The following is a 21,631-nucleotide window of genomic DNA, read 5'->3' as shown; positions in this document are numbered from 1 at the left end:
ATTTAATGCTTAAGTAAGTTTTCTCAATCCAAATGTAAGCAATTTCAATTATAGTTTAATTTTTTTGAGAAAATATATTTCTGTAAAACACAAAACAGATAAAGACCAAACTAGGCTGTGTTATTAATTTTTCTAGTAGATCTGAATACTATCTAAAAGATTAATTTTCTCCTACTCAATCTTTCAGACATGCAGCTTACATTGCCTCTTGTGTGTATCTCTGCAGAAGGCTGTTGCTGGCCTCCTCTCACTTTCTCCATGCAATGATTTACCTGATTCTCCAAGCTGGCTTTGCCTTGATAATGAACATTGTACATAACCATTATTAATTCAGTACTGCTTTTTAAAATGTGGTTAAAATTTGGTTACCTTTATATCAACTGTTATTTAACATTGCTTAAGCGTTTACTCTGATCTGATTAAATTTTAGGTTATATATTAGAAATTTAAATTTCAAAGGTGACTACAATACATTGTTGTGACATTCAAAAGTACTTATACCCAGTTTTATTAAAAATGTACATTAGTGTAGAATTATGAGAAAGAACACCACTAAGAAATTGACTTTCTAATTTTACTAACAGTGTCATTACTACTGCTTGTCAAATTTTCAAAATATAGTTTTATAGAAATAAACCACTAATTTTATCACATGGCATTTAAAATGGTTAAAGAGTATGATGTTTTCAAAATTTTGACTATTAAAATTAAACCCATATACACAAATTTAAAAATAATGTTGCTTTTTATATGTCACCTCATATATCGCATCCATGTTTGTATATGTATGACTGGATATATATACTGGATTGCATACATAATCGTGTATATACAATTTTACACATATCTACGTAATTCAATATACCCATGTACACCAAAAAAAACCACAAATATTTAGCTAGTGTCAGTATTCATACTAATCAAATTTGAATGTGTTTTAATTGTCCATTCATTTTACACAATTAAATCAATTGCTGATATATATTCACATACATATACATATATATGTGTGTGTGTATATATATATATATATATATATATATATATATATATATATCTGTATGTGTTTGAAAATAAGTTACTTAACATATATAATTTACTAATACTGAGCACATGTACTATGACACTATGATTCATGGATAGATATAGTTTACTACTAGGCACATCACGGCCTTTTACTTAAATCTTATCATCATTCTAGATAATTTCTTTATGTAAAAAACTTCAAAATTGTGAGTTAGAAACACCCATGTCCACTAACAGTCTCTCTGCAAATCTGTGCTACATAAGTTACAGAACACTTTAATTGCAGGTTTTGAGGTTATGTCTGATTTTACATGGATGAATATACAAATATAGGCTCCATAATCATGAATCATTAACTCTAGTAAATCTCTTATAGAAAAACAATAATGTAAACATAGTCTACATGAAAATAAAACTGTGCTGCACTAATAACTACCAGACCCAGGAGTCAGAATCAAATAATCCATATTATACATTTCTATTTATATAATATCCACAATCTGGCAATTGATATGGTGACAAAGATATACATAATTATATATTTATATAGGATGTATTCTACAAAGTAGTGATGATATAATTATTTCAATATCATAAAGAGATTTCCATTGGAGTCACATACTATCTATATACTAAGTGGCAAACTTGAGCCTAAAAATTCACTAGAGTCATAGTTGTATCAGAATGTACCTTTCTCTGATTTCAAATTGCATAAGATCTTATGATTCCATAGTATTTCATAGTTATAACAAAGACTTAAAAATAATATGATTTATGTGGTAATTGCATAGCATTTGGCCATTTTATTATCCATTACTTCTATTAATTTTTAATTTGACATCATTGTCTGAAGGCAAAATTCTATGAATAATAAGTGACCCTGGCTTTTCCCACTTTTGAATATCTATTAGGAAATATATATTCAGTAAGTGTTAGTCTCGATTTAAAATTGAATTTAAAGACCAGCTTGATTACTCTCAGATCATACATCTAATTTTAAAATTCTGGCAAGGAGACCTGATCATTCCAGACCAAATGCCTCTAATTTACACTGACCTATCTCAGAGTAAATCAAAATAAAACTACCCTTGTCAAAATTCAAAAGCCTCCAAATCATATGCAAATGAACTGTAACATTCAGGCTATTTGCTCTCATATTATGTGAGAAATAAATTGGATCTCCATGATAAATGGGGTAATCCTAGAAATCCTAGAATTTTCTAGTTGAATACCTGTTCATAATTTTATTCAAGATTTTATTATTCATTTTCACATCAGAAACTCAATGTCAGCTCAGAACTTAGTCTCTGACAGGCACCAGGACTTTGTATTAGAATCAATGCCATTCATTTATTTATAGCCAATATATCTTACAGTAGCAATTAATCCATAATAATAGCATGAATAGATGGATGAATGGATGGATGGATAGATGGATGGATGGATAGATAGATAGATGGATGAATTCATGTGAAGTTGATAATAGCAGAATTATTTATCGTGTGTTTCTAAGCTATTTTTGTTCCTTTAGATAAAAATCAAGATGTATGTGTGCCAATTTCATAAAAATATTGACTTTAAAATTTATCTATACATACAAAATACAAAGGGCAGTTGGAGATCACTGTCCGTCCCTAAGACACTTTGAGAATTGAGAGGTGATAGACAATATGGCTCTTCATATATAATGATCTCCTTTGAATGTTATACATGCATAAACTTATTTTAGGGTTCAATGTAACTCTAAAGTGTATATAGTTATTATTTCCATTTAAGAGTAGTATGTATCTTATACTACATGATAACACTTACATTATTTTTTCAGTACTGAAGCCAATGATTTTAACTGTTCAGGTCCAAATTCTGGATACAGATACCCGAGATAAAATGCTTTCAGTATGTTATTTTACTTTTGAATTTTGGCAAATTGACTACAGCATAGTATTAAAAATAGTATTGGAAGAGGTCAAAACATGATGGTTCATACTAGAAACATAAAGTAAACGTGTTGTGAATCCATCATCATGGCAAGGTCTATTAAAGGTTGTCTTCTGTGTCATTGACCTATAGGCCTGTTTTATGATTGTCATCTATTAATATTTAGTAACTTGTGAAATTTTGTGGTAAATATTACTGTTGTAATGACAACATTGTTGTAATGTTTGTAATGACAATTAGATGTCAGAAAACAACTTAGGTGGTAGATACTCTAAGACTGAAACAAATATGTATTTTAAGTTTCATTTTCATAAATACCCATCATCATACCTGAACAACTTTTTGGGACTGAACATCAACAATCAAGATTCTATCCAAAGTTGGCTGGGCAACATAAATGAACTTGTCTTTGACATTAACAGCAGAAGCCCACACACATCTCTGCACTTCATCCTCTTCAGTTTTGGGACAGACTTCATCCTGCAGTTCAGGAAACAGAAAAGGAAATTTAATCATAACTCATAACAAGGTAATGGCAGTATCCTGAGTAAAATTAATGTGTGGTAATTGAGGACACCCAACATCAAATATTAAATGTGCAAATAAAAAGGGTTGGTCAATAAAATGCGGAGCAAATTAAGTTTACTATATAAAATATAATAGCAATGAGACTCCTATAATGTGATTCTAGGTTCCCAGAGTAAGTGGGGGAGCAGAAAAAACAAACAAACAAATAAACAAGCAATGAGATGACTTCGTATGATTTTGGGGAATTTTTTTTCTTTTTCTTTTTTCTTTTTTTTTTTTGTAGAGAAGAGAGAAAATATCCATATGCATGTAAAAGAGTCCAAAGCATAGAAAAAGGCAGACTGCACATGGCCATCATCCTGCAGAAGGAGAATTATAGAGAACAGCAAGAAAGAAAATAGTGAAAATAGCTGAGGCAGAAGGAAAATACTTTCCATTATATAGTGGATGAATAATGGGCTCCTGGAATGTGGGACGCCTGTGAAAACAATAATCAGTATGTGTGATTAGGGGATGAGGGAGCCTGGAGGCTAGCATGGATTTTGGTAAGCTGAAAGGCACCACAGGTATATGCCAATAATGAGTCCCTTCTGCCAAAAACAAGGGAAATAACTTACTTCTTTTGGCAGACAGGAACCTGTTTCACAGTTTCTGAGGAATTCTGGCTTTTATCTAGCTGTCAGAAATCCTTGTATAGTCCAGCTTCTGCTGAGCCTTTACTCAATTTTAGACCAATTCAAGTAGGCCTGAATTTTGTGTGTGTAATGGAGAACCCCTTGGGCCTGATACTCAGTTATTGATTTTTCTGGTAAAATACAAACCCTTTTCATTTTAACCTCTTGTTTATTAACTCAACAGTTTAAGCAAAACATAATAAACTTAATTTTCTCCCAAGACTTCCTGGTGTCAAGAGTTTTTAACAGAAAAAGACATCATGCAAAAGTGTACTGTTTCTGTGTCTCTTCCCTTTTCCAATTTAAAAATTTAAACTATGTCCTTCTTTTGTACATTACATACCAAAGTTCCTTCCCCTTTCTAGTATCCCTACACCCTCCTCTAGTTTCCCTTCAGAAAAGAGCAGTCCTCCAAGAGAGCATAGCCAAAGAAGACAAATCAAGACATGTAAAATATGACAAGGCAAACGACCTCATATCAAGGCCAAACAAGGCAAACCAATTGGACCCAAAGGGTATCAGAGACAGGCAAAAGAAATGAACCCAGTCCCGCTGTTAAGATCTCTCCCTCCCCACCCCCCACAATACACCAAGCTAACTTAAAAAAATTCTAAAAACTGCCTCATTACACGACACTTCTGAGTGAACACACATGAACAACAAGCTGTTGAATAACCACTGGAGAGATTTACACAGGTTATTGTTTGGGTATAACAATTGTTAACTAATGTCTTCTTTCTTCTGTCGTATCCTTTTTCACACTATTTGCATACTATCAAATCCCAAACTGCTCTACCATACTTCTCTTCTTCTCTAATTCGCATGAAATATTGTTCTATGGATGCTACATTTAATGTCCATGTTTAAAAGCTTTGGCAAAACAGATGATATCATCAACATAATAGTGACTGTAGACATACATGATTATATTTAATATCTAATAATACAATATTGCTTGGGTAGCCTGGCCATGGCAGGTAGTTTTCATGTTTGTCTTAGAATTTGATATATAGTGGACATTCCAAAGCACCTTGTAATAAGGCTGTTATAGTCGACTCTTTACATTTTGTAACATCAGTAACTCCAAGGAGGACCTGGAGCATCCAACAGCTCAAATCAGCTCAGCTTGTAATGTTGGGGAACATTTTACTTTCCTGCTGTTTAATACAAACCATTGTTTCACAGTAAAACCTGCAAACAACCTGAAATTCAAGCAGTCAGTGTTGAATGATATAAACACCTCTGGGTTAGGAAATGAACTTTGTTCAATAACTTGTAGCACAATGGCTCTTTAGCAGTGTGACCATAGAGAGTATTGTGTAAGGTTAAGGAAGTCATGCAAACCTGGAGGCAGACCCTCTTTAAAACAGAATGTAATTTTGAAATTTCACTCATCATTTCCTATGAGACACCTGAGTAACTTTTCTTCAGAACTGTACTGAATGTCATTGACAAGACCCTGGTTTTCTTTGTTTGTTTTGTTTTGCTTTGCTTTTTTTTTTTTTTTTTAAGAAGTAAACACCAGATAAAACATTTATGGAGGTACAATGTGCTGGGAGGGACGTTGAACCTGAGGTGACATCTGATGAAGGGCCCCAGATACAGTGAAATTGTTTACAAATGCATTGTTCTTGTGTAAAATCACCCCCACTAAATCTGAAGAAGTAATGCAAGTGTGAATAACCTGACACACAGCTGTCAGCCAAACAACTGTCAGACCAGAAGCAATTTCCACAGTGTTGTGTGCTTCAGAAAGATTCAACAGTAAAATAAATTGCTCAGCTGGGAATGATTTTCTATTTGTATGCCATTCCCAAAAGATACCCCTGGCCACACTTACAATCATTTTTTACAAAGCCATTAGGAGCTTCCATACAGACACCTTGGATTTCATTTTCTTTGCTTTATGCCATTATTTCTGATTAAAGGCTGTCAGATCCCATTTAATAAAAACACAACTCTTTTTCAGATTTTATGTATTAATAGTTATATTTTGGCTGGCAATTATAGAAGAATGTTATTCATATGTATTAAACATTTAGTAGGAAAAGACAAAAATGCCAACAATAAAAATAACATTAAGATAATATATGCTAATGGAATAAGAGTTGGGAAGAAAAAGACAGTTCTGTTCAAAATAAGAACTTATTCTGGTTGAGTCAATTTCAAATTAAATTCTGTGTTTCATGTACATATGTTATTCCAAAGCATTAAAGGTCTGCAAGATTTATGCAGGCAATGGTAGAAGTTTAATTTTGTGGTTTAATACTGTTGTTGGTGCCTCTTTTTCTGGACCTTAATAACTCAAAGAGGAAATTACATCCACTTGTCTTTGTTTTGGAAATTTATCATTTTGTTTTTTATACTAATTACCCATTACAATGATTTGGTCCCAAATGCCTACTTTACCATCTTCGCTTCTATCTTCCTTTTTCTACCTTCAGCAAATCTTGCATCACTACCCTTGGAAAAGACATTATATTTGCATTAAGTATTTCCATGTTTCCATTACTCAACAAGTTCATGTTAATGGTCTGTCTGCCTTCCCATGTAGTTCTTCCTTTCCTTTCTTTTCTCCCTCCCTCCTTCCCTCCCTCCTTCCCTCCTTCCTTCCTTCTTTCTTTCCTTTCCCCTTCTCTTCCTCCTTCCCTTCCTCTCTCTGCCTTCTTTTTTCCTATCTTTCTTCCTTCCTTTATTCTCTTTTTCTTTGCTTCATTCCTCCCAACTACTTTGAGATAAACTCTCATATAACCCAAGTTAACCTTGAATTCTCTATGTAGCCAAAGATGGCCTTGAACTTCTATTCTTACTGCCTCTACCTTCTGTCAGTATAAGCATAAGTCATTGTGAGTTGTATCTGTTAATGAAGATTGAATTTAGGGCATCATAATTACAAGCCAAACTCTGTACCAGCTGAAGTACTTGTCCATGCCTCTAACGTCCTTCTTGCCTCTCTCTGATCTTATGATACTTGCCCACAGTTTTCTGCTTTCAGCAAGGCTTCTAATATATTTCCTCCTCAATGTTAAGCACCAAATTATGAACAACTTAATTGGATCTATCTATCTATTTTTTCCCTCAAATATTCATCATATTTTACTCAAACCTTGCAGAACTTTCTAGAATGTTACTTTGTTTTTTTTCACTGCATTGTTCTCTGCAGCAACCAATGCCAAATTCTAGAATAATGATTGATGTTGGCTCAAAGTTCAAGGGGTTGACCCAAACTTTTTTACTTTTAGCATGTTTATGCCCAGCATGATTTGGGAAAAAGTTTCCTGGTGATAATTAACTCAATTCCAAGCACACAATAAAAAATATGATTCATCAAAACTCTTCATAAAGTAGGAATTACATGTTCCATAAAGATTGGTTTAATAGATTAACTTTAAAAGGGCTCAAAATCAAGGAGTTAATGACAAGGGTCTGGGGGATAATAGTACTATAGATTGATTGAAACAAATAAGCTGAGAGTCAGTGTAGTCTGGCCACACATACAGCACAATGGTCTTCATGCTAATATCCACAACTGTTCCAGGCCTTGTAGTTAGAAAAGAGGTTATACATATCTTGGTTTGAATAGACAATGCTGTATTATTTAGTATTTCTGGCTTTTCTAGTGATTATCTGTGAGCACAAGGATGTACATGCCACCTCCTACACTTTCTCCTCTATGTTTATTATATTCAACACCACTCTTGCTATTTTACCTTCTCTAAAAGACAGTCTTTCAAAGTCAACAGAGAACTTAGATTTTCAGATCTGTGACTGGGGAGATGGCAGCCATGTCTCAAATGTCTGAGAAGCACTTAAAAAAATCTTCAGGATCTTTAGTCATCAGGGAAATGCAAATGAAAACAACCATGAGATTCTATCTTACTCCCATCAGAAGGGCTAAGATCAAAACCTCAGTGATAGCACATGGTATCGAGGATATGGAACAAGGTGAACATTCTTCCATTGCTTCAAGGAATGTAAACTTATACAACCAGTTGGGAAATGAACTTGGGACGGGCAGTGGTGATGCACGTCTTTATTCCCAGCACTTGGGAGGCAGAGGCAGGTGGATTTCTGAGTTTGAGGCCAACCTGGTTATAGAGTGAGTTCCAGGACAGCCAGGGAAACACAGAGAAACCCTGTCTTGAAAAACAAAACAAACAAACAACAACAAAAAAAGGAAATTAACTTGGTTGTTTCTCAGGAAATGGGGAATAGTTTTACCTCAAGGGCCAGCTATATTACTCCTAGACATATACTGAAAAGATAGCCTGCTATACCACAGGGACATGTGCTCAACTATGTCCATAGCAGCTTTATTTGTAATAGACAGAAATCTAGATGTTTCTCAATTAAAGAATGGATAAAGAAGATGTGGTACATCTACACAATGGAATACAAATGAGCTATTAAACAAAGACATCATGAACATTACAGGCAATTGGATAGAACTTTAGAGTGGCATCCTGAGTGAGGTAACCCAGAGACAGGAAGACATGAATGGTATGTACCCATTTATAAATGGATATTAACAATAAAGTACAGGACCACCAAGCTACAATACATAGACCAATAAGGAGTTCCCTAGGAAGAATGCACTAGTGTGACTCAGGAGAACATAATAGTCATTGCAAATGGATGGAAATAGAGAACTGGGTAAGAGAGTAGGCAAAGAGAGAAACAAAAAAGGCCATCAAGTGGAGGGGGGGCAGGAGAGGGCTAGAAGAGAGAATGGAAATCAGTTGGGAGTGGCAACTCTAGGAGCCAGCTAGAGGTCTGGGACAGGAGTGGATAAGGGGTATACAAGGGTGACCATAGCTGAGTTTCCTATTAGGGAGGAATATAGAGATTGAACTGGTCGCAACCCATTGCCAGGAAAGACTACCAGAGAAGAGAGGGCGATAACAATCCAGCCATAAAACCTTCAACACAAAATTTGTCGTGCCTATAGGATGTGCAGGGTGGAGCAGAGACCGAAGGAACAGCCAACCAATGACTGCCCCAACTCGAGACCCATCCCATGTGAAAGAACCAACCCCTGACACTATTCATGATATTCATCTCGGCTTGCAGACAGGAACCTAGCATAGCTGTCTTCTGAGAGACTTTATCCTGCAGTGGATAGAGGCAGAAGCAGAGACTCAGAGTCAAACATCAGGATGAACACTAAGAGTCTTCTGGAAGAGTGGGGATTCTAAGCAACCAAGTCAAGGGGGTCAAGGACACCACAAGAAGACTCACATAGTTGAGGAAATTAAGATTGTAAGGGCACACAGAGCCTGGGCCACCAACCAGGGAGCATGCAGGAGCTGGAACTAGATCCCCTATACATTTGTAGCAAATGTGCAGTTTAGTTTTTATTTGGGTCCTCTCAGAAGTAAACCAGGGGCTGTCTTACTGCTTTCCTTCCCATTGTACCACCTATCCACTACCCGGACAACCTGTTTGGGTCTCAGTGTGAGAGGACATGCCTAGTTCTGGTAGGACTAGATATCCCAGGGAGAGGAAGTACCCAAGAGTAGGAGGATGAGGGTCCCCTTTTCTCAGAAGAAAAAGAGGGATTTGTAAGAGTAAAAAGGGGAAAGAGAGGGGCTATGATTGGGATGTAAAGTGAATTTAAAAATAATAAAATAAAATCAACCTGTAAGAATGAAAGTAAAAATATTTTTAATTATTTAACCAGAGAGGCCTTGAATTTTTCAATCTTTCTGCCTTAGGCTCCTCAGTATCTTGGATTATAGATCTTTATCATTAGACTTACACCAAGTACTATTAGTGAATTTTTGGAGAGCATGAATTGAGCAGCAACCGTGTGCTTGATATTGTACAAAGCAGTACTTCCAAAGAAAGCATGTTTCATTGCAATATTGTGTTTTCAAGTTGCTTAATGAAATGGTAAACATTGATTCCTTGTGCAACATTCTTCCATTGCTCTGAGACAAGCATTGGAAAGTAAGAGGTGCAGTTAAACTGTTTTTACATCTTTAAAACTGTTAAAACTGTTTTTGACATCTTTTAATAAACAAAGTAAAATAGAAAAATAATTACACACTGTGTAAATCATGCATCAGGTTTTGTTTTCTGTAAATAAGTGTGGTCACACTGACCCATTTATTTAAGAGAAACCATGGCTGTCTTTCTGTTATAGTAGTCATGACTGTATGGGGTACACAACATATAAAACTTGTCTGGATAAAAACTTTTGCTAATCTCCAACTTCATAAAGTCCTTACTTTAGTCATCTGGTTAGTTTTCAGTTAAATTCTCTTTGATTCTGATGGCTTCTTATTTTTGCTAATTGTGCAAAGCCAGAGCTAAAATCTGGCATCCTTGATCCATTTCCTGTATGCTAATTGTTCATCAACGCAAGTATCTGCCATATTCTGATGACACTAGATAACTATTTCTGGCCAGCCTATCACCAGCCCTTCTTCCATTTAACTGCTTCTAGAAAACCTGCAGATTATATAACACAGAACAAAAATTATGCATAAAAAGGAATACTTCAAGTAGTAAAAACTTTAATCAAAACTCAGAGAAAAGTTGAAATATTTGCCTTTGTGGGCAAAGTTAGGCAGAGAGTATGAGAGACAAAACAAAGCTTGGTTTATATTAGGAAAATTCAAAAGGGGATGGGAGAAAAAGAGAAAGGAAACTTTTAGTTCCAGTTTCATAAGGTATTAGGTGTAAAGAAACAGAGCAAAATCAAACATTAAAAAAAATTCTAAATGTGTGCGTGCATCTGTGTGTGTGTTTGTGTGTATGTGTGTGTTTATTAAGAACAGTTGTGTTTAAAATAGCTTAACAATTCAGAACCAAAAAGAAAGTGTAAGTTGTAATGTGTAAAGATTATCATATGCAGCAGGAATAGAAGCAAGTTTACTTATACTAATTAAAACCCAGGCCAGGTTCTCTCAGTGTAAGGAAAGGCTATCTGATTGTCTACATCGTGTTGGTGATCACTGTTTTATGAAGTGTACATACCTGTGAATGAAAATACTATTTTAGTATTATGGTCTATAGCTTCATGTATGTAGCATGTAAGATGTCCTGTAATGTACACACTTATTTTGGATACTGAACTAAGTAGCAGGATGAATCACTCCAAATTGTGTCTTACACAGTCATAGGTAGATGAAATAAATATAAAGATATTGGAACAAAGGGGCTAGGGTCTGAGATCTTAATTAAACAGGTAGACATAAGCATTTGTGTTGAAAGCTTGCAAGCTGTTGCACCAGCTTACTTGTTGCGTGTCATTTGCTGGTGAGATGACACTGGGTTGAGCAGCATTGCCTTGTCTTACTTATGTGCTCTGCCACCAGAAAGATTCCTTGACCCCCCGAAATTATCTCTACTGGCAATAATTCAAAATAGAGTCAGGAGAGTTGTTCTCACTGCTGACAATTTATGACTCATTGTCTTCCCTGTTCTTTAATGCCACAAACTATGCACATAACTTCAGGAAAAAAAAGATGGGCGATCTCTGTATTTAATTATGCTTCCTTTATAGTTGTTGGTAAACAATGAATTTATACTCATATACACACTTCATAAACCAGTAGAAACAATTGAGCTAACTAATTTTTATTGAATTTTTTTATTGTAAAGAACTTTCAAGTAAAAACTATTAGGGTGCTAGACTGATGTAGCTACTCAAGCAAGCAATTGGCCAAGCACATTCCCTATCTCTGGAAGAAACTCTATACAGACATTAATTGTGCAGACATACACAAAAAAATACTTTTTGAAGATTTTATTTATATTATTTTATTATGTATTATTTTATCATATGTCATATTATTTTTATTTATGATAAAATACACATTTATATTTGTATTTATTTATATTTAATTCATATGGATCAATTTATATTGTTTTCAGTAACTATTCTTACTCTAAGTAGACTTTATATTAAAGAAACAATTTTTTTCAGCTCTCAAAAACACATCACCCATATTATTAATCAGTGTGTTTTTGATATAGTGTTGGTCTCTATATTCCCAGTTTCTGCATTTGGACATTCTATTACAATGTGTCTAAGAAATCTTCTTCCCCAGAGTTCCTCAGAGACTATATTTGCATTCCATGGATTGGCAAAAGCATATCCTTCTGTACCCAATGAAAATATTAGACTTTGACACATTTAGTAAGTATGTTAATGAGGCACTGAGTACAGACAATGAATACATGTTTATCTTACCTGTGATAGAACATAAATGGGCAAAGGAATTTTCTGTTAAGTACCACATTGTTGTCACAGTCTAAGGAAGCCCAACGCTACAGTATTAATAATCCATAACCAGTTCTGTGCACACTTGTCTATTAAACCATCATTAAATACTAAGCTAGAACTAACCTATAGTTTAAATCACCTGTTTACGGTCTTCTGCCATTTTGAAAGAGCAGGCTTGAGTGAATGGTGTGGATTATTTGGAGGATTTCATTTGGTCAAAACTACTTAGTAAACAAAAGCAAACTGAAATTGAGCTCCTGCACATTGATTACTCTGTTTTTAAAAATTTGTGTTATATTCACACGCACATGCAGAAACACAAGTGCACACACTCATACACACACAAATAGTAAACCAGTATCACAATTTATTTCACTAATGTAAATATAATAAAGTTATACTTAAAAATTGTATGATACGATGTAAACAATTTTTGCTGATTGAATGATTCAATTTTTGATAAATAAATGATAAAATATAGATCATTTTTAAATTTAGTTTTATGTTATCACGAAATATGATCTTTTAGAAATGCATATATATGTATATATATATGAGCTATTTATAAATAGTCTAGTTATAATGTCTTTTTAAATTTTGCTTTGCACAATATGTGAAAATTATATTCCAAATAGGGCATTAAAAAATTTAGAACCAAAGGACATTTTATTTTTTTTATTTATTTTTTGGTGTGAATTAAAACTCAATGATTTGCTTATATTAGGTAAGGGCTCTACCACTGAGCCATAACAAAGCCTCCAAGGATAACAGACTTGTTTTTCTTTCTAAAATACAAATAGAAACTGGAGGAAAAAAGTTTTCATCTCTTTCAAGTGGGATCCTTGCTCAGAACCCAGGCAATATTCTATTCCACCCACCTCAGAAATGAAATCCAATGACTTTTTCACATTCTCTGAGAGGCTTAATTTATGTCAATGTCAGCCAGAAAATTTGAACTTATAACTTATAAGCTATTTTTGCCTGAATTGGGGCTACACCAGAATGATCTCCTATAGTAGGATTTTGATATTCAAATATCAAAAGCATACAAACTACATGAAAGAAATCTTTACTTTTAACCCAATAAAAATACTGGGGGCATTCTGCAGTCAGAAACCAGGGCTGGAAAAGGTAATCTCAGTCATTCATGAGGCTAATGATTCCCAGCTGTAACACTCATCAATATTCTTATATTAGTTTTGAAACACTTTTCATAAGCCCTGATTACCTCTTTAGTAAAATGCATATAATAATATTTTCTATCAAATAGAGACATTGTGAGGATTAAAGAAAATCCTGTTTGTATTGTTCAAGTAATCAGTACAACTCACCTCTTACTTTCAGGTGGAATTTTCCCTGGGGATTGTACTTCACGAAATTACCCTAGTCTACACATTTCACATAAACGTTGTTTTCATTTCCCAGAACTGTTTGGAGAGGTTTGGCTGCACTGAAGTGTTTCTGCTGGATTTTAAGCATGGCACATACAGACCATAATGGAACACATTTCCAAAACTCTGTCATTGGCTGCTCTTACTGAACAGATTAAAATATTACTCATTTACTCATCTGGATTTTTATAAGATTGAATTCAAATTCTAGCAACTATTTTTAGTGTTTGGGTGAAAATCAAAGGTGTTGAATGACTTCAACTGTATCTAAATGAAAAACTTATAAAAATGTAAATTATATATGATATGGTTGATTTGATAAATAATAGAATGTTAAATATTAAAATACCTATAAAATATAATGAGAAAATTGTAGACTTTATAAATAAGTCAGCAGCAAATGAGACAGCATTCTGGTCATCCTAGCTTTTGGTAGAGATCAGAATTCTGGGTTCTGCAATGGTTTACAGAGGAATCCTAGGGACAGAAATATCATGTATACTGTACAGGCTTGTGTTTGAAGCAGTGACAGAGACTAACTATCCAGGCTAAAGGTCTCCAGTTATGTCTTATAACCAGAAAAAATGTAGTAAAACGTGTCAGGCTGAAAACTAATACTGAAACCCTAGTGTCATGCCACAATTATATTGGTTGTCGATAAAAGTGAATTAACTGGAAGCTGGAGCTTCACATTCAATCAACTTGATTAAGAACTAGCATGAGAATTTGGAATTAAAAGGCCCAGCTTAACTTTGTATCTCAACATATTAAAGTTTTTATCATAATAGAGAAATAAATTTATTTTACAAAATGAACCTAGCAGCAAGATGGCTAGTTAAAAATAAGAGTGAAAAATCTGTTGTGACATAATATATATACCTCATACTGCCATATTCTTAAAATAATTGAAAGTTGATTATAATCAAATTGTCCAAGATAAATAGTCATCCTAGAAATACAGATTTTTTTCAAATGTCTTCTATCCCTCTGGCATTTGACAATGATAGCCTACTAACTTCAAACACACTGTGTAACCTAATTTTACTTGTGTTTATCTTAAATTTCCAACTAACTATCAAGACATTCTTAGAAACAAAGAGATCAGTAAAACCATGATTCTTAATTATATGCCATGATTTTCTGTCTTTGAAGGGTGGACTCTTGGTTATTTATCAGTGTAGTTTTTAAACATACCCTAGGTTTGAACTTCAGTGTTTCCTTCAGCGTATGTCTATCTGGGACTACTCACTTACCTGGTAAATTATCACTGTACTATTTTAAAAACCTACAGTGGCTTTACCAGTATGATCTGAAACCTTAGATGTGAAATAGGTTAGAGAGAAAATTCTAGTCATTTCCAACATTTTTAATGACTCCTACTTATGTTTAATTTACCTTGAAGGATGCATTTTATTTGAGGTAAACTTATAGTCATCATAATAAATCCATAAAAAAAAAGAGATCCAAACTTTTAAGAAAAAGAGTTAAGTGATTTGTATAACCTAGGGTGTGAGCCACTAGCCTTCTTCATCTCTAAGTTCTTGTTTCTTAGTACACCATTGAGTACTGTGATTTTACTGGTTTCTCCTTTTGGTGAGTTTAGATGTGAAATAATATTTTACTTCTTGAGACACTGAATATCTATATCACTCTCTACACATTGTGGGTGAGTTGGAAGTATGGGTTGAGTTCCTTGTCAATCTGTTGACTCGTCTGTATGCATTCAGCCCATATAATACCATTTAACCACTGTACTTTTCCCCTCTGGCTCACAGTGATAGAGAAAGGTGCCGTTTATTTAGATGGGATTCGTCCATCCTCACATATTGTCCAGTTAAATGGCCAGTGTGGAAGACAGGCTGAGTAATTTGTGAGCCTTCCACTGACTGAAACATCCATTTTGATGTAACAGATTTATCTCCCCCCAGATAATAAATCTATTTGCAGGCATAATTACATAAATTTCTATTTTTAAGCCTGACTGCAGTTCACTCAGAAGTTTGTTCTGCATGAAAATGCTAATGAGGAGCAAAGCTGCATATCATTAACCTTCTCTTTCCCCTAGCATCAGCAATGGAGCACAAGATTTGACACATGTGACACAAGTTCCTTACCACACAATCACACTCCCAGCCATAGGACTAGATTTAAAACAATTTAAAATATTTCATGATATTTTTTCTTTGATTATTGTTTTAGAAGACTTTAAGCTTATGTATTTTTTTAACGTAGAGTCTTACTGTGTAGCCCTGAGTAGCCTAGACACATACCATAGACTCGACTTGCCTTAAAATTGCAACAGTCATCCTATCTCAGCATCTCACTTGCTGGGATTAAGGTAGCAAATTGTATTGTGTATGGGTTTATTGTGAAAAATAATACAAAAATATATGCAACTATATCAATTAGAGAAAAATATGTAAAACTGTTCTACATAATCAACATTTTAAATTATTTTTAAAATGTTACATTTGTAAAGTTATGTCACTTAATAAGTGTACCTACTGATGTAGATTAAAGAATTAAGTATGATAAAAACCACTCTGTAGATGTCAGGATTTTTCAACATGGTCCTATAATTTTTCTGTGTTCCTATCATAAAGGTCATGTATTTCATCCTATAAAATATGGTTTAAATTGAAATTCTCAAGTTTTTAAGCCTAGCATTTAAAGACGGCCAGGGGTAGGCACAGGTCCTGTGAAAAAACAGCCATGTTTCCAGTCACTGACTTGTGTTGCCCATGATGCCACTATCTGTATCCCATTTGCTGTGCAACACTGAGCTGAGACTTAAATAGAAAATTGTATGGCCTCTTGACAATTGTTCTGCCTTTTACTCATGCATATCTTCAGAATGGCATATTTTCCTGTTTTGGGAAATATATTCACTCAGAGAAAATTTATCAGGGTTATATTATTCAACATACATCATTATTCACATATCTATTAGAGCAACTGCCACATTTACACACAGGCATGTGATTTGTAGCTCAGACATTTCCCCTTGTTTTGACTTTGAGGCATAATTACCAGAAAGCCAGATACAACAGGAGGTCTCAATAAAAAAATCTATGGATTCACAATTAAACTAAGTCCACTTAAGATGTACATTAGTGATAATATGGAGTTCAATAGTGGAGAAGTGAGAAGCTTATGTTAGAACACAATGAATGCATAAGGAAATGGTGCATAGCATATCATAGAATATTATTAAGCTCTAAAAATCCTGTGAACCTGATATTTGTTTGAAAATAGATGGAACTTAATGTTATCTTTAGTAAAACACTCCAAAGCCAGATGGAAAGACAGATGGCTATAGGTTTCTCAGATGTAGCAATAAACAAAGACACAAACTCATGTTACAATCCTGGAGATAAAATGGAACATATTAGTGGATAAGGGCCTGGAGTACCTAGAAGAGAAAAAGGCTGATCCTCAGGTACCTAGTTAAACTTGAAAAGTAACAAGACATTCTGGGATTCTGTTGAAAAGCATAGGGATTATGTATTTCAAAATGCTAAAAGATTTTATACTGTTTCTGCCATAAAATGAATGTTTATGTGTCTATAATGGGTAGATAACACACTGTTTCATACATATGCATCTATATATGACAACATTATTTACCATAATTATTGTGTTTTCTAAATGTTATGAATAAATATGATGGCACAGCTACACTATGGCCTACCAAGCTATGGGAAATATTAACTGCATCATTAACTGGCTGAAAAATCTATGATAACTGCTTTAAAATGAGACAATAAAGTTTTAAAAGTAAATGAATCAACAATCAGGAACTGAATTCTTCTGGGCAATGCATTAATAGCTTCTTTTGGTAAGATCAGTGATTTTTAGATTTAGCTCATTGTCATTTGAATTCTTACTAACTGATTATATCATAATTTCAATGTAGAAATTATATTGTGGTCCCCTTGCTCCACATCATCACCTGCATGTGATATCAATTGAGTTTTTGATCTTAGCCATTCTAAAGGATGTAAGTTGAAATTGCAGGGTCGTTTTGAATAGCATTTCACTGATGACTAAAACTGTTGAACATTTTTTTAAGTGATTCTTGGCCACTTGAGATTCCTCTGTTGAGAATTATATATTTAGCTCTAAACCCCTTTCTTACTTGAGTTATTTGCTTTGTTGGTGTCTAACTTCTTGAGTTCTTTATATATTTTGGATATTAATGTTAGATGTAGGGTTGGTGAAAATCTTTTGACCATGTCCTTTGCTTTACAAAAGTTTTTCAGTTTCATGAGGTTCCTTTTATCAATTGTTGTTATTAAAACCTAAGCTATTAATGTTCTGTTCAAGAAGTTGTCTCTTGTATCTGTGTGTTCAAAGCTTTTTCCAGGCTGGACGAATGTATGACCTCTACTCATTTGTAGCAAATTTGCAGCTAGGTGTTCATACGGTCCCCCTAAGAAGTGGAGAAGGGGCTGTCATTGTTGGGGGGCGACTTTTAGCAGAAAGCGGCTATCAGCTTTGCAGCCATCTTGAGCCATATACCCTGACATGAAACTTGGATTACAATAGCCTACAACACCTGAGCACACTTCGATAATCTTAGTTTAGATACCTTGAGATTAAAGGTGCGAGAGATTAAAGGTGTGTGAGATTAAAGGTGTGTGACTTAAGAGTATGACTTAGAAGTATAGAGATCAGAGTTAGAGACAAGACCTAAGGGCATGATTAAAGGTGTAACTTAGAGGTGTGGCTTAGAAGTGAGACATATAAAAGGCAGAGACAGAACAGATCAGAATTCAGACTATAGAAGACAGAACCAGAATTCAGACTATAGAGAGAGAATCAGAGACAGCAGACAGAGGAGACACAGCAGGAGACACTTAGAGGAAGAGAGACTGAAGAATAAACGGGATTGAATCACACCATGTCTGGTCTCCATTCTTTGAGTCTGCCCTCACCCTCACTCTTGCTGAACTCTGACCCGCAGACTGGAGCAGCAGCTCGGGCCAGGATACAGTGGCCGCCCAAACGTGGGTCGGCCCCGGCCTCAACATTTTGCCTGGGCTGCAACATTTATTTTGGCCGCCCCAATGTGGGGCTAGTGTGGACCCCAACATGTCATGATCTCAGTTCCCTGCCATTGGATTTCCTTCCCCTACCTGAATTGCCTGATTGGGCCTCAATGTGAAAGAGGATGTATCTAGTCTTCTGGGACTAGATACATCTTCCCCTCTCTCTGAAGACAACAGGAGTGGGTAATTGGAGGAAGCAATTGGAGCAAGCAATTGGAGAAAGCAATAGGAAGGAGAAATTAGTTGAGATATTTCTTAGAGTGGGACTGGATGGAAAGGAGGGAATGGGACATGTGATCAGGATGTAAAGTCAATAAAAAAATATTGGAAAAAAAGAAGGTATAATGTCTAGGGTATTAAGGATAATGTCTTATAAGTATTAATATGATATAAAATAAGTATCAAAAGAAAAAAACATTGGAAAAATATTACAAAGCATATAAAGAAATTTGATTTTCATCACTGAAAAAAATTTTGTAATATCTATTAATTCAATCATTAATAAAATAAGATTTTAATTGTCAGTTTGCTGAATTATGCTTCCCTTTCATTCAGAATAACTCAAATGGTTTGATAAACTGATATAGTTTTCAGTACATTTCTAAAACAATAACAAGTATTGTTAAACAAAAATGATTAGTTGTTAAAACATGCAAATATAAAATATTTAATAGTGATATTTCAAAACATCTTATATTCCAAGGACAAAAACATGTGTTTAATGTGCCATGTGGGACTGTAGATGAGGAGGCAGAATATCTGTATCAATACTGTTTTGATTACATAACATCTCTACCCTTAAAACCCACCTAGTGAAATATTAAATGACTCTTGGGCACACTAATTATTCTGCTCTCAATCATTAAAATAACTTGGCTGCTGTTATGGATAGTTCATTGAAAAGTCCTTAATATGCTGTCTTCTACAACCTTGAGGGATCCAAATCACATACACACACACAAAACTGCACAGTTCCATCAAGACACTGCTACATGCTCTAAAGCTCCCTCCTTCAAAGTTCACCACATTTTGAGCATTTGTTCAACTGAAGCAAAGAACAGAAATTGTCAACAGCTGGTATGTTAAGAAACCTCAGAAGATATTACAACTAGAACTTCAAACAACAAATTCATAAACGTATTTCTTTTGAAATCTAGATACTAATCTCTGGAGGACTATTTCGAAGGTGTTTATATTACTCTCCACAAGAAGTTATTTGCATGGTGTCAAAGAGCAAGCAAAAGGACAAAAGCTTACACTCCCACCACTGCACAGTTCTGCGAGTGAAGCCCTTTTGAACAGTTCCCCACAGAGACAGCAATGTCCAAGGGTTTGCACTGTGCTTCTGGAATGCACAGAAGTGTGAAATTCAGAGGGCTGCTCACTGTATATGCCTGGAAGAAATTTGTCCACACCACATATGAGAGATTATGTTTAAACAAGTATTTGGAATACCACAGATTGAAAAGTAATAGTTGGATTAGAAGCAGAACAAAAAGTAAAGGGAAATTAAAGTTGTTGCCAGGAAAGTTAGTAAGAGCACTGCAGAGAAAACTGCTGTGCTCCTGTGCTAACTTGTATCAATCTTGCACCCAGGTATCTTGCTCACTAAAGATCTTCTATTCCTAGGTACACATACAATTCTAATAGAGTACCAATGTTGATTTCTCAAGGGAAAATGATTTCCAAGTGAAGAAGCTCATAAGCTAAAATAGGAATCAGAGATTCATGCCCAGTGTGCTGCAAAAGGTTTTGCTCCTCAGAAGGCTTTAAGTAGGGATTAAATGCAGAAATAGAACTTTCTGGCTGTGCTCCACAATGGAGAAGCATAGCAAGATATGGGCCATTGTTGTAAAAGGTAGCAGAGTATCCAGCCAGAGTAATACCCTGGTTTTTGTCAAGACCATCAGTTGGATCCAAAGAAAGCTACCTTGGTAAGCCCTAGCATTGACTTTATAGTCCATATGGGTGGTAAGTGAGACTGAAATCCCAAAGAGTGGAAAGTTAGGAATCTGAAGAGTTTAAACATTTTCCAAACTTATTTCATTACAACCTTAATCTCTTATCCTGGAAGAGAAATATATTTACTTGAAAATCATACCCACCCTGACAAGACAAAATTGTGTATACAGCTAGTATAAATATAGCAAGAGTCCTGCCTATCAGAGATATAAAACAAAGGGCAAAAATCAAACTAGGAGATGAAAGGCACAGCTCACTGAGTGAATCTTTGCCAACAACTCTCCCAAAGTCAGAAACCTAATGTAAGCTGACATTGCACCAAAATTGAATTTTTATTTAGAGCAAGCAAACAGCACCTTTTGAAAAATTTGATGGAAGATTTGAAGTGTATCATTTCTTATCTACACTCCAGTGATCCACACTCTGTGTTGGGAACTGAACTGTTACTATCTTAATGTTAAAAACGACTTTGAAAAATATCATATCGATGTTTATTCTTTATTCATGAGAAAAATGATTCCAAAAGATTTCTCCACCACAGCTTATATCCAAGAGAGTTATCCTCTAAGATCAGATAAGATAGGTTTAATTTCTCTACTCCAAAAATGCTTTCAAATATTCAAACAGTACCTCAGACCTTATAATCATAAATTAATAGGCACTTGAGATTATATTTATCTCCTATAATCTTAGTAAAAATTATTCTTGATAAGTTTTCTGACAAATAACAAAAGAAAAACACTGTTTTTGGTGAAATTGAAAAGTAGGGATTGATGTTAAATTAGGGAAGAAATAAGATGTATTCCCCTTTAAATTTATACAAAAGAG

General features: G+C 34.6%; 1 protein-coding gene across 4 annotated transcripts in view; it reads right to left on the bottom strand.

The window, feature by feature from the left end:
- The window catches only part of Fstl5 (follistatin like 5), a 575,824-nt gene that overhangs the window by 57,625 nt on the left and 496,568 nt on the right, over positions 1-21,631 (bottom strand). For all 4 annotated transcript variants that reach the window (XM_034501239.2, XM_076932541.1, XM_076932540.1 and 1 more), the window contains exon 13: positions 3,295-3,444. In XM_034501239.2, coding sequence (XP_034357130.1) covers positions 3,295-3,444 — 150 coding nt within the window. The remainder of the gene's footprint in view (positions 1-3,294; positions 3,445-21,631) is intronic.

Source organism: Arvicanthis niloticus, chromosome 4 (assembly GCF_011762505.2).
Source record: "Arvicanthis niloticus isolate mArvNil1 chromosome 4, mArvNil1.pat.X, whole genome shotgun sequence".
Taxonomy (NCBI): Eukaryota; Metazoa; Chordata; class Mammalia; order Rodentia; family Muridae; genus Arvicanthis; species Arvicanthis niloticus.
Note: the sequence above shows the minus strand (reverse complement) of the source record. Positions and strands in the feature narration are given on the sequence as shown.